The sequence below is a fragment of the Micropterus dolomieu genome, linkage group LG10 (assembly GCF_021292245.1).
Source record: "Micropterus dolomieu isolate WLL.071019.BEF.003 ecotype Adirondacks linkage group LG10, ASM2129224v1, whole genome shotgun sequence".
Classification (NCBI taxonomy): domain Eukaryota; kingdom Metazoa; phylum Chordata; class Actinopteri; order Centrarchiformes; family Centrarchidae; genus Micropterus; species Micropterus dolomieu.
In genome coordinates, this window is record NC_060159.1 from 4,474,147 (window position 1) to 4,487,019 (window position 12,873).

The following is a 12,873-nucleotide window of genomic DNA, read 5'->3' on the forward strand; positions in this document are numbered from 1 at the left end:
GAAGAGCTTTATTACCTGCGCCATTCATGATGCAGAAGCATCGTCTGCTGTGCAGCCTCCTCTTGGCCCTGGTAATGCTGAGCGGCATCCCGGCTCATGTGGGAGCTCGTGACCCTACTGAGTGCATTTGTGGGGCCCAAGCTCCCGGGGACGTTGTGATAGGTATAATGTTGCCATGTCATCATAAAGTGCAGGCTCTTCGTGAACGGATTAGACCTGACAGCTTCCACTGCTCAGAGTGAGTATGAGAACAGATATATTTACTACATGTATGTTTCAGGAAGTGCATCTTTCATTTTAAGTAAGTGAGTTGTAGTGTTATTTTATTCTTGTGTGCCTCCACATTTGGTAGAGCTGGTTTGGTAAGGAAGGGGGTATTATTATGAAGTATGATAGCACTATCAAGATATGTCTGAATGTCAGACCAGATTCTGGCAGTGTTTAATAAACGGATGGTGCGTACCATTCTTCAAGGTATGATAAGACCAAATGAAAGGGATTTTGGCCATATATGACACTGCTACATGTGTTTCCAAGTAGGAATTGTAAAGAGTTTGGACTGATTCAAATGGTTTTCCTCCACCAGATTCTAAATTTTAATGAAATTTTTATGTATCTATATTTATCTGTATCTTTTCGGCTACACATTACAGGGGCATAGCTACACAGCAAAGGTACAGTACGTAGATTATTCTTAGTATATTTGAGCCAACGTTCATTCTACTTAGAAGCATGAAGAGAAAGTGCCACTCTACACAGTCAAAATTTGTTTCTCTGAGTCAAGTGAAATAGCTATGAGTTTGGTGCAGTGCACTAGGAGTGGGGGAAAATACATATATGTATATGTCTAACTTACTGGCATATATTTTTCACAAGTTTCATCATTTGTTTTGCGAGGGGGTAGCTTCAATAAAATCTGGCTTTTATCTACATCTTTTCAGTCAATGCTATGATCTCTTCTTGACTTTATTTATTTTTTTGCCTGTGAGAGCACTTGGGTACATTATCAGTTTGTTTGTTTTTTTTTAATTTAAAGAGGTCATATTATGCGTTGTAGCTTTTTCCCTCTCCTTTATTGAGTTACATCTCTTTTTTGTGCATGTAATAGGTTTGCAAAGTGAAAAAGTCCAAAGTCCAGCCCAAAGGGAGTTCCCATCTCCCACAGAAAACTCTGCTCTGAAATGCCTGAAAACAGCTCGTTTGTTGTCTAGCCGCTTCCCTTTAATGCCTGTTATGTCACAACAAAATGTGCGTCATAATGCTCGCCAAGCGGCTAGTCCAACACACCCTTAAAAAACATTGATGGAAATACACTCTGAGCTGCAGCACACAGCTCTCCTCTCCCTTCCAAACACTAGCTACCCTCCAGGCAGTCGATGGACAGAAAGTTGTTCCTGTGATGTAGAGACAGAGCTCATTTAAAACTTTATGGATGAAAGATACTTTTGTTACAGATTAATAACTCACCACTCTGAAACTCTTGCTCCAGTCCATGTTGCAAAGCTGTTAAGGGGAACATGTACAGCTGAACTGAAGCCGTGTTTACCGGCTTCTCACGACCCGCCTTCTGATTGGCTAGTAGTCCTTAACAAGGAACTGCGCATGTGCAACTCCCAACAAAGTCCATGTCGAGGCAAGATGCATCACTTGCAGTGGGAAACAGCTAAAACGAAGCCTTCACACAGGGTGGAAAGAGGAGCTGCAACAATGTGCAGTATGACATAACCATGGTGTTTTTTGAAAATTAAACCATGTGAACCTGTTCTGGTACAACCCCTAAATAGGATTTTGAACTTGAAAATGAACATAGATCAGATGAGTCATTCCACAATAAACAAAACTGAACATCTTACATTACGAATACAGATTACTTCGCTTCATAAAACCCACAGTCCATGTTACACCAGCAGCATGTCTGATATATGACAATAGTCACAGGATATTGCACCTGTGACTTCATGGGCTTTTAAAATATAATGTAACTTCTATGAACTGAAACACCTCTAACCAAAATGTCTTTAAAGATTTACATGTATAAAAATGTGTGAATAGCTTGCTGTTTTTTTGTTTGTTTGCCATTTTCAGTTTTGATCTGGCATCCTTTTTGAAATCCTTGTCTGCAATCCACGAAATTGAGGAGATAAATAGAGCTGGCTTCCTCCCGGGAGTGCGTCTTGGATATTTGATGTGTGACACATGCTCATATGCAAGCAAAGCTTTGCAGAATGTGGGGCATATGCTCGCAGTCAACAGTTCTCTCGAAATACAGTGCGACTATACTGACTTCAGGCCCAGAGTCAAGATTATTTTAGGAGCATTGTACTCGGAGGTGTCCATCGCTGTGGCCAGACTGCTGAATGTGTACATGGTTCCTCTAGTGAGTCACAAATACTTTCTGATCAGCAAATAGAGTCTAGACATAGAGGGTGTTTCATGCCCTGGTTGATAGACTTAATTGTGGGAATTTACAAACCCCATTTCCAGTAACGTTGGGATATTTTTCCAAAATGCAATAAAAACCCAAATCTCTGATTTGTTAATTCACATGTACCTTTATTTAAATGACTTAAGTACAAAGAAAATATTTTCAATAGTTTTACCACAAATGTAATTTTATTTTCTATGTTTAAACAAAGTTAGAAACAAAATTTGGAAAAATACCATTGTGTCACATCACCTTTCCTTTTTAACACTTTCTAATCTCTTGGAAAGTGAAGACACTGATTGTGCCAGTTTTGCAGTTGGAATTCTTGTCCATTCTTGCTTGATACAAAACTTCCACTGCTCAAAAATCTGTGGTCCCCGTTGTCTGATTCTCTTCTACATGCAATAATTTTCAATAGGAGACAGATCTGGACGAGCAGCAGGCCAGTCAAGCACAAATATTCTGCGTCTACGAAGCCACATTGTTGTAGCCTGTGCAGAATGAGACATGCCGTTGTCCTGGTGTAATAAGCATGGGTGTCCCAGGAAGAGACATCACCTTGATGTCAACATATGTCTCTCTAAAATTCCTATATATGCCTCGAGATAATGGTACCTTCAAACACATGTAACTCACTGAGGCTGTGGGCACTGATGCACCCCCATACCATCCCAGATGCTGGCTTTTGCACCTTTTGTTGATGACAATCTGGATGGGCTTTTCCATCTTTGGCACGTTTCCCCCCGGAAACAAGTTGAAATGTGGGCCCAGAGAACTCGGCGGTGTTTCTGCATACAATTGAACTGACTTCCGCCTTACGTAGTACAGTTTCAGGCTGCTTTTCTGGATGCGGCAGCAGACCATGTTAAATAAACGGTTTTCCAAAGTACATCCAAGACCATGTTGCTATATTTGTCACAGAAGCATGACGGTTTCTTAGGCAGTGGGGGCTTGGTCACGCATATTCAACAGTGGTTTCTGACCTTACCCTTTACACAATAAGATGTCATCAAATTCCCTGAATCTTATTTTGAAAGACCTAAATTCTTTGCATTCTTGTATTCAGAAATGTTCCCTTATATATAACTTTTTTATATTTTGACACTGGTCAGTATAACTATGATGAAAATCTTTCTCTTTGTACTTTTGAAAGTTAAATAAAGGTTCACGTGAATTAACAAATCACAGATTTTTGTTTTATCGCATTTTGGAAAAATAACTTTTTATAGAAATGAGGTTTGTAATAATGTATTAGTTGTGGAGGCTTTAATGTTTAACCTGCATTTGTTCAAGACACACTACAAGATATTGGAAAATATGTTTGGCTTCTTACAGGGAGTTGCATGATCAATTTCATTTTCAAGTCTATACATTCAGTACAGGCCCAAGACATGTATCAGACATCATCTTAGATTAGCATAAACAGAATGGATGGAAGAGGAAAACAGTTAGCCAAGCTCCATCTATCTCCAAATCTGTCATATTTACACATGTAAATCTTCTTACTGTACAACAGCAAGCAAGCCCAACACATCAGCATCACCTTAGAAGTCCTGTACAGGTAATGTGTGATGTAGAATATGTATGCATATGTTGCATATGAGGCTAGCTGTTTGCCCCTACTTCCAGTCAATCTGCTTGGATGTTAAACTGAACCCTGAGATTGGATTTTAGTGACTTTCTCATCTAACTCCTGGTAAGACCTCAAACAAGTAAATATTTTAATATTACTAATCCTACTAAGGTTTGAATGTATATCCCTTAATTTTGTTGTGAAATGGGTGAAATTTGCGGATTTGAAGGGACGTTTGGGTGCTATAGCAAATACTAGGACTGTATTTTCACAGTCTGTTATTCACAAATTATTATTAAAGCTGATTCATTTTTGGTGTGTTTCAAATTCTTCTGGTACATTTTTATCTCATTGTCAGCTGAGCAGCACCTCATCTTCACCAGAACTGAGTGATAAGCTTCGTTACCCAGTTTTTCTACGCACTGTTCCCAGCGATAAGCACCAGACCAAAGCAGTCGCCACACTGATGAATCACTATGGCTGGGACTGGGTCGGGGTGGTGTATGGGGATGACGAATATGGAAGAGCAGCTTTCCAGAGCTTCCTCATAGATGCTGAGACAAATAGTGTGTGCTTGGCCTACCAGGAGGTGTTGCCTAATTACCTTGATAATTCATACAGCGTGCAACGTATCCAGCAGGTCGCTGAGCAGATCCGCTCCTCCAGTGCCCAGGTGGTACTGCTTATCCTCAAGACACAGCTGGTCGAAGATCTCTTTAAGGAGATGATCAGGACCAACACATCAAGGACCTGGATTGCCAGTGATGGCTGGTCCAGGAGCTTGTCCCTTGCCAAAATGGATGGCATAAACAAGGTTGGGGACATCTTGGGCTTTAGCTTTGTTGCAGGCAAGGATATATCATTTGATACTTATCTCAAGAATCTTACTGCAACCCCAGGAGGATACAACAACTTCATTGAAGAATACAAGAACCTGAGATTCAACTGCACCCCAGAATGTTACTCCAGCAAGCCCCCTTCCTATTGTCCCTCAACTGAACTCCTGAAAATCAAATCTCCCAACGCATGCAAGTTCCAGGATCCCCAAGAACAAAATGATGACTACCTTGTGAACGCTCTGGATACCAGTGAAGTCTTCTTAAGCAGAGTAGCCGTGTGGGCCGTAGCAAATGCTCTCAAAAAGCTACTAAACTGCGGCAGTTCCACATGCTTGGGAGAAATTAACTTCCCACCATATAAGGTAAGAATTTAAATGATCTTGACATTGAGAGAGCACAAATTCAAATTTGAAAGTTTACAGTACCCTCTTTATGTTATGTAGGAATTAGAATGTACTGTGTGTTTCCTTCCCTTACTGTGTGTCCACACAGAAAGCGAAGCAAAATTTTTCTCATGTCAGGATTAGAGTCAATAAAAAACGTGGAGAGACTTGAATTTGCAACGGGTGACATGACAACACAACAACGCAAATAAAGCAAACTCAACGAAAGAATTCACACGTATCGCAGAGCTTTGCAGAGTGTAGTGTGGGGAGAGCTAGTTTGGGTGGAGGGACTGAGCTGCTGTTAGCTGACAGAAAGCTGTTGAGCTTCTGGACGAATAAACACCAGCATTCACATCATTGTTTTTTCAACTTTAGGATTAATAACTGGATTAACTGGAGCAGCGAGCCACTGAGTTTCCGACCTCCACTGTCGTTATTGTTGCCGTCTATGTGCATGGGCTCTATTTTTTTGGGATAAATTTCAGTTCTAATTTCCTTAACATTTCCGTTTCCCCTGCAGTCAGCAGTCAACATAGGCAAAATCACTCATAGTATATATGGACAATGTTTTGTGCTCCAACCATTATAGCTCGCTTGTTCAATATATGTTAGTAAAAGGTGTAATGTGAGTCAACACAAATAATTCAGCAGTCAAACTTGCGCTACTAACACAAGGCCTTCTATATAAACACACCATTAAAATTCTTTTAGTAGTTTTGAAAATTGTAAGTTATGGTGACAAACTCCAAAGGGAGCAGTTTAACTGACATTCTGTTCTTTGCTTGGCAGCTTCTTGAGGAACTGAGGAAGGTGAAGTTCGACCTTGACAGCCAGACTTTTTACTTTGACGAAAATGGTGATTTTGTAAATGGTTATGATCTAATCATATGGAAAAAGGATGAACTCTGCAGACGATTTGAAAGGATTGGGAAATACGATGTCCTGACGAAACAAATAGAACTCTATCAGGAAAATTTCACCTGGCTTTCAACAGCCAATACCACGGTAAGACAACACCATACGCACAGCATCCACTCACTTTAACAGTGTAGTCACTGTCCATGTGTCCTGGGGCACTATAGCACCAGAGTCAAGACAAAAGGTCAAGTGGTCACCGAAGACATTAAGGGCCTGAAACAGACAGTATTATAATTGGGCATATTTGTGTGGAGGTGGTCCATGTATGCCTGCAGGACTGTCCAGAAGCTTACAATGTTATCCCCATTTGTATGATTAATTATGCTAGGACTGCAAAGACTTGCACATTATTAACAATATCAATAAACATAATCATAATAATAAACATCTTCATTTATGGAGCACTTACATTCCAAAGTGCTTTACAGAGACACAAGGTGAAATGAAATACCAGAGTGAATAATAAAATACATGAAGGGCAAAATAAGAAATAATAACAAGCAAATAAAAAAACTGGCTCAGATAAACTCAGGATATGCTTTACGATGATTTACGATTTTAGAAAAGACACTGACTCAGACAGTCAAATTTCCTCTCGCAGGTCATTCCAGAGGACTCTGGACCCTGATAGCAAAAGCTCTGTCCCCGTTCATTTTTTAGCCTTGACTCAGGAAGAGACAGGAGACCCTTGGCTAAAGATCTTAAATGACTGGGATGTAAAGAGACTAAAAAGGTGTGATGTGATTGTACCTCTTGGTTCTGGTCTGTAGTCGTTTCAACGTTTTTTTGATAAGAGAAGATGCTGTTGCAATAATCCAGGCAAGAGGAAATCAAAGCATGGACCACACACGCATCTGCATCTCTAGAATTTAAAATATATCTTCTTTTAGCAATATTTCTGAAATGATAAAAACACGACTGGACCAGCTTAGTGATACGTTCAAAACACGTCAGTCAAACAGGACACCAAGCAAAAGGCTTGATTCTGCATCAGCATTCATTAAGAGCTCATTAGTGACTCTGAGAAGGGCTGTCTCAGTGATACTGATGAAAACCAGATGATGGGCGACTTTGCATTTTCATTTACTGATTTGGCAGACACTTTTATCCAAAGCCACTTACATTTGAGGAACAACATACAAGCATCAACACAGTAAGAGATCTACAACTGACAATACATAGTAGTAAGCATAGCCTACGCATAGGAGCCGTTATACATGTGATTGATTGACTAGTCACTCACACTATGAGCCAACTCCGAAATTGCCAGAGAATTACAAAGTTGGCTCATAGCCGAGGCGCTTTACTATGAGTGACTAGTCAATCAATCATACACTCTGCATCAGACATAGGCTAAATAAACAGTTGAAACGAGGACAAAAATCATGTAGACCTGTAGAAAACATGTGACAGAAGACAAAGTTGGTGAAAAGTTAAGGGGAGGTCACTGGAGGCAGGTGCAGCAATGTACCTCAATATTAGGCTTCTTTTCTTACTTATAGCCTACTTGAAGACAGTACTGAGGACGCCAGCAGCAGGGGTGGGAAACATGGGTGGATAGAACAGTCCTGTTGGCCTCTAAGCACAACACACAGCTTCCTCTGAATGTAGGTTTACCTGCTTCGACAACGAGCTGCTCCCGTGTTGCTGTCACAATGATTGTCTGCCAAGTATTGGTTTGTGTTCTGTCTGGTTGTTATTTACTTGACCATGTTTAGTCTGCTTGTTCGCTGGAGGCAGGTGCAAGCAAAGTGCCTCAATATTAGGCTACAGACTTTTCTTTTGTGCTGCTGTTACTCAAAGCCTACTTGAAGACAGTATTGGGGACGCCAGCAGCAGGAGTGGGTTTAAAACTGTAGCCTACATTTACTCTTTACTCAGTATTTTCTTTGGGCCAGTAATGTACTTTTTATTTCGCTACAGTTTTCATTCATACCTTCATAACTTCACCAGTCTGTAATCTGCATTTTGCTTCATTAACTGAAATTAGCTGTCATCCAGGCTGTGCGCAGTTACGCGATCAGCCCTGGTCTCTGGCACTTCTCACAGCACAGAGCTGGGCAGATGCAAACATTTAGAAAATCAGGCAAATACCTTTTCAGTTTAAGGCTTTATTGTTCTACTAATACAACTGAAATCCAGCACACCATGGTACTGGTGGCATGCTGGAAAGCACCTTGCGTCACTCTTTAACACCAGTAAGTGACTACTTTCACTTTCCATTAATGGCGTGTTAAAAGCGTTGGGCTTTACGCTTGACGCACAGCTTCCTCTGAATGTAGGTTTACCTGCTTCAAGAACGAGTTTCTCCCGTGTTGCTGTCACATGATTCTTTGCATTGTTAAGATTATATAGATGATTTGGGAATAATCAGATTGTATGGGCTGCCTGTGTTATTTCAAAGTAAGTGGTTTGGTAGGCTACATGTCCATAATAACAGAGACAAGCAAACATAGTGGCTAGGCAGCAAACTGATATTTTAAAGTGATTTTATCAACACATTCATGGAGATTTAAAAAGGAAAATAATTGTTTTAAACAGAAAAGGCTAAATTACAGATGATCAACAAGCAAAGCAAAATGCAGTCCCTATAAATAACCTGTTGCACAGTAGATGATATATATATTTAAATATATAGTAGATAGAGTAATTGTACTTCTTCTTGAGTAAAGATTATGAGTACTCTACCTGCCACTGGGCAGCGGCACCAGTACTAGCTCTGATATGGTGAACAGGTGACAGAAAGCAATAGGGCGATAGATGAGAGCAAAAGCAAAACAGAGTCAAAGCACCAGTTTATGGTAAGAATGATGATGATATGGCTTATTTATTTATTTATTTATTGTATTCAAGGACTCACCTGAGTTGATTTCTTTACTTTAGGAGAGTTAAAGAGAGTTTTCTAGTTTTATTATTTTAAAGGCTCATTTAGTTATGTATTGTACTTTCATTCTCAAGAATACAGGAATAAATGTCTCTGAAGACCCAGCACCCCCGCCAAATGCTTTGACAGCAGAGTGGACTGACCAGGGACAAATTCCTGGGCCATGTGTTTGCCCCTGTCGGTGACCATCCTTGGCCTTAAAAACCTGTTACATGTCCATTAACAGTTTTAAAAAAAATGTCACGAGCATCCTACAGTATTTTAAGAGGACGAGGACAGAGGTCACAGGAGGACGAGCTTGTAAGTTGTGTGGATAGCTAGTAGACATAGTAAATTCTGAAAAGACTTTGTTAGGCCAACAACATGTCATCAAAGTTTGCATTGAAGACAGTTCTGTGTTCACAAACATTTGTTGCAGGGAGAGTCGGGGCCAAGTGAGACACAGGGAACATCACAGACAGCTCAGAGGTGTAACATTAAGATAACTGAATACATGTGTACTGTGGATATCTAGCAGGTTATATGCAATAGCATGGTTTTTGGGGGCATGCCCCCAAACCGCCTAGCCCTTCAGCCCCCCCCCCATGTTCAAAGTTGCTCCTACACCCCTGGCTCAATCTGAAAACTGACTGACCGAATAAAACTGTAAATCATAATAAGACATAGAGGCACAACAAATACACATTCAGCTGTTCATGTCACATGTCTTTGAGCCTGATATTCTGTATGAGGTCCTGGAGACCATGGGATATTTAACAGCTCAGAAAAACAAACATAACATTGTTTTGTCACCTTGGTAGATTTTTCCTGATTTCATAAAAAATGCTTACATCGTGTAAGCACGATCACAAGGAACGTCCCCTGTCTCTGTTTCTCCTCTACAAAACACGACACAATATCTCTTCACAAGTTATTCATTCTTGAGGCCTGTGACATTAGCGCTTGTGTGATGACATTGTCTGTGTTTTGTTTTGTTTCTATACAGCTGTCTCCTTTACGGCCCTATCTGGCTCACCCATCTGCACCTGCACGTGAGACAAATATGTGGCTCACCTGTCTACCCCTGAGGGAAATATCTGGCTCTTCAGCTGCAAACTGCTCCACTATGTTCCCTAGCTAGTCTCTAACTGGGTTTTTCCCGCTGAGCAGGTAGTGCTCAGTGGCTTTTTTACAGCTTTTACTCTGACTCTATGAGAGCAGTGAGAGTGATTTAAAACAGTAAAGTTGCTGTCGGACAGATAACAATGAGATGAAACTCACTCTAAAGCTCCATAAAGCTGAGGGGAGCTGCAGATTCAGCTCATAATTCTCTGAAGGTCCATCACTACGAGTGGCACCTTTCACACTGTTCTCATTGTCAATCGATGCATTGTGGTCATAAAAACTTAGATTATAGCCATTTTAAATTATTGTACCTTGGTCACTTTTAGCCTTTTATAAGTTTACTTCACTTGTGTGTGTTTGTGTGTGGCTGCTGCCTGTTGCTTGTTCTCCAGCTAACACACACACTGACGGATGTTGAACTTTCAGCACTGTTTTACTGCAGAAAGTGATGGAGAGAGAATCTGAAGAAATCAGGACTATGGTGCAAATAGTGACTGAAATGTAATTTAGGGTTAAGTGATTGAGTCCTGAAGAGGGAAGTCTTTCACTCTTGTGATTACCTCAATGGAAATACATTCTGTAATCTTTACTATTAGCTTTAAGAAACATTTCACATAAGAAGAAAATAAAACTGTTGCACTCTGTGTAAAAAAAAAAGAGGCAACAAATATAAAAGACTTGCTTTATGGGAAGGTATATGGGAATTGATCGTAAAAATAAGGAACCTAACAATTTGACTGACTGGAAGTAAAATGGAACTGTAAAATGGCTACTGACATTTTGATCGAATGAATTTACACAGTTGCAATTCATCTCACTATCACCCATTAACCCTGTGAGAGTAACTTGACATTTACAAAGCACTGCAATTTATTTGTCACTTACTCCACACAAAAAAGACAAGTAACAGGACAAACTAATAATGAAGGAAGGAGAACTGGACTGGACCTCAAAGAAATCCTCTGAAATCATAAAACACAGATCGCATTTATAGAAAACTAGACCTCAGCTGTTTGAAACTAAAACAATAAACACATCATACAATTTACAAAACGTTTCTACCTGGAACATGGATGGAGTTTCTCTGGGCTGGTTGATGTCCTTCTGTTGGACTCTACAGGTGAAGCTGTTGCTGTGTCTCTTCTCCACAGTCACTCTGCTGCTGACAGTAAAGAGGTCATCAGGACCTCTGACTGTCTCTGTAGATCCAGCAGAGAGGAGGTTTCCCTCACCGTCCAGCCAAAACACCTCAGGCTCTGCATACCAGCTTTCAGACTCACAGTCTAAAATCCCCATAGCTCTATTTCTGTCGGTCCCTAGTAAACTGATGTCAGATGTGGAGACATCAGTAGTGGCAGCTGAAGGAACATATTGACTCTTTGGTCAATAATTAAGTTTTGTAAATGTGTGCAATTGCAAAGCTGATAAATTAAAAGTATCTTGCAGAAAATCTACATTTCCTAGGCTACAATTTTTCACTGGACCTTAAATTTGCAACTCTCCAAAGCTCCCATTTTGTCAAGAATCAAGACTTTTAGGAGATCTACGATTATGAAACTGTGGCTTTAATCTTTTTAATGTATTTAAGTATTGTTTACTTTCTTAAATCCTCAGTGGGCTGTTATGTTACCAGCATCAGCCTTTACCGTGTAACTACTTTATATGGCCGTTGTTGGGATCAGATGTCCAAATGTTGACAAAAATGAAGTTATAAATATAAATAGTACAAATAGTGAAATTATAAAATGTTCATAACCATAAAAAACACTAAATAACTGTGTTTATAGTTAATTTCTCAACATCAATGTCTGAAAGCTGTTACCACCAAAATCCTTTACCAGATGCCAAGCCTACACCAAACTATAAACACACTTTGTCTACTTACAAACAACAAACTTATAAAAACACTTGTTTTTTCAGGTCTGGAATGTAGCATTCATACTGTCTCTCATCAGAGAGTCGTACTTTGGAGAGTTCCATTGAAATGTTTCCGTGCTTCAGTTCGTCAGTGAACAGTGATGTCCTTCCTCTGTAAGAGGGATGTTTTACATCCTCAATGTCCTCCTGACCAGCATGCCACACATGGACGATTTCAACTTGCAGGTCAGATCTCTTCCACTCCACTATCATGACAACATCCACAGCTGATTTCAGCTGACATGGCAAACTTATGTCATCACCAAATGTTGCCACTGTTAACTGAGGACAAGGCAGCCGAGACTGAATGGAAAGAAATACAGTATATGTATTTGCATTTGTTTTTTAAACCCTGCAGAAGGAAGCAGCTAACAAGAACCCCTTGTAATAATCTTTATTTTAAAATTAAAAGTTTACTTTTAGTCATAGCAGCAGCATTTACCAAGTATCAGTTAGAAAACTGAAAGGTGGAGAGATGTTGGCTGAGACTGAATCAGTGAGATTTTCTAGATCTCTTTTCATATTTTACAAGACAAGTAGTTCATTACAATGCCAGTTTAATGAACACATGCAGGCATCCAAACCTATCTCCCTGAAATTATATTAGTTGCAAGAGCCATTCAGGGGGGTTGTGGATGTTGCAAAAGTTGCATGAATATGATTAATTTGGTGACAAACTAGACTATTTTGCTAACCTGAATATAAATTTACTTTGACTTCTGAACCCTATAACATCTGTGCAGTACAAGAACTTAGAACTTCCTGGGCTAGAAAACCCATCAAACATCAACCTGGGAGCAATTAAGAGCTGCAAAATGTAATCGGCA

The 12,873-nt window shown here is 40.0% G+C and overlaps 1 protein-coding gene across 1 annotated transcript; it reads left to right on the forward strand.

Moving 5' to 3' along the window:
* Positions 1-29: 29 nt before the first annotated feature.
* Positions 30-11,504, forward strand: LOC123978189 (G-protein coupled receptor family C group 6 member A-like). Its single transcript, XM_046061348.1, has 6 exons — positions 30-238; positions 2,086-2,377; positions 4,357-5,007; positions 5,074-5,199; positions 6,013-6,228; positions 11,250-11,504. Exons 1-6 carry the CDS (start codon positions 30-32, stop codon positions 11,502-11,504), a joined length of 1,749 nt encoding a protein of 582 aa, XP_045917304.1.
* The last annotated feature ends 1,369 nt before the right edge of the window (positions 11,505-12,873 follow it).

Excerpts from the sequence above, each read along its gene's own strand:
- LOC123978189 (XM_046061348.1), top strand. The coding sequence starts at position 30 with ATGCAGAAGCATCGTCTGCTGTGCAGCCTCCTCTTGGCCCTGGTAATG. Across the intron at positions 2,378-4,356 it reads ATGTGTACATGGTTCCTCTA|CTGAGCAGCACCTCATCTTC; the intron begins GTGAGTCACAAA and ends TCTCATTGTCAG. Across the intron at positions 5,200-6,012 it reads TTAACTTCCCACCATATAAG|CTTCTTGAGGAACTGAGGAA; the intron begins GTAAGAATTTAA and ends TTTGCTTGGCAG.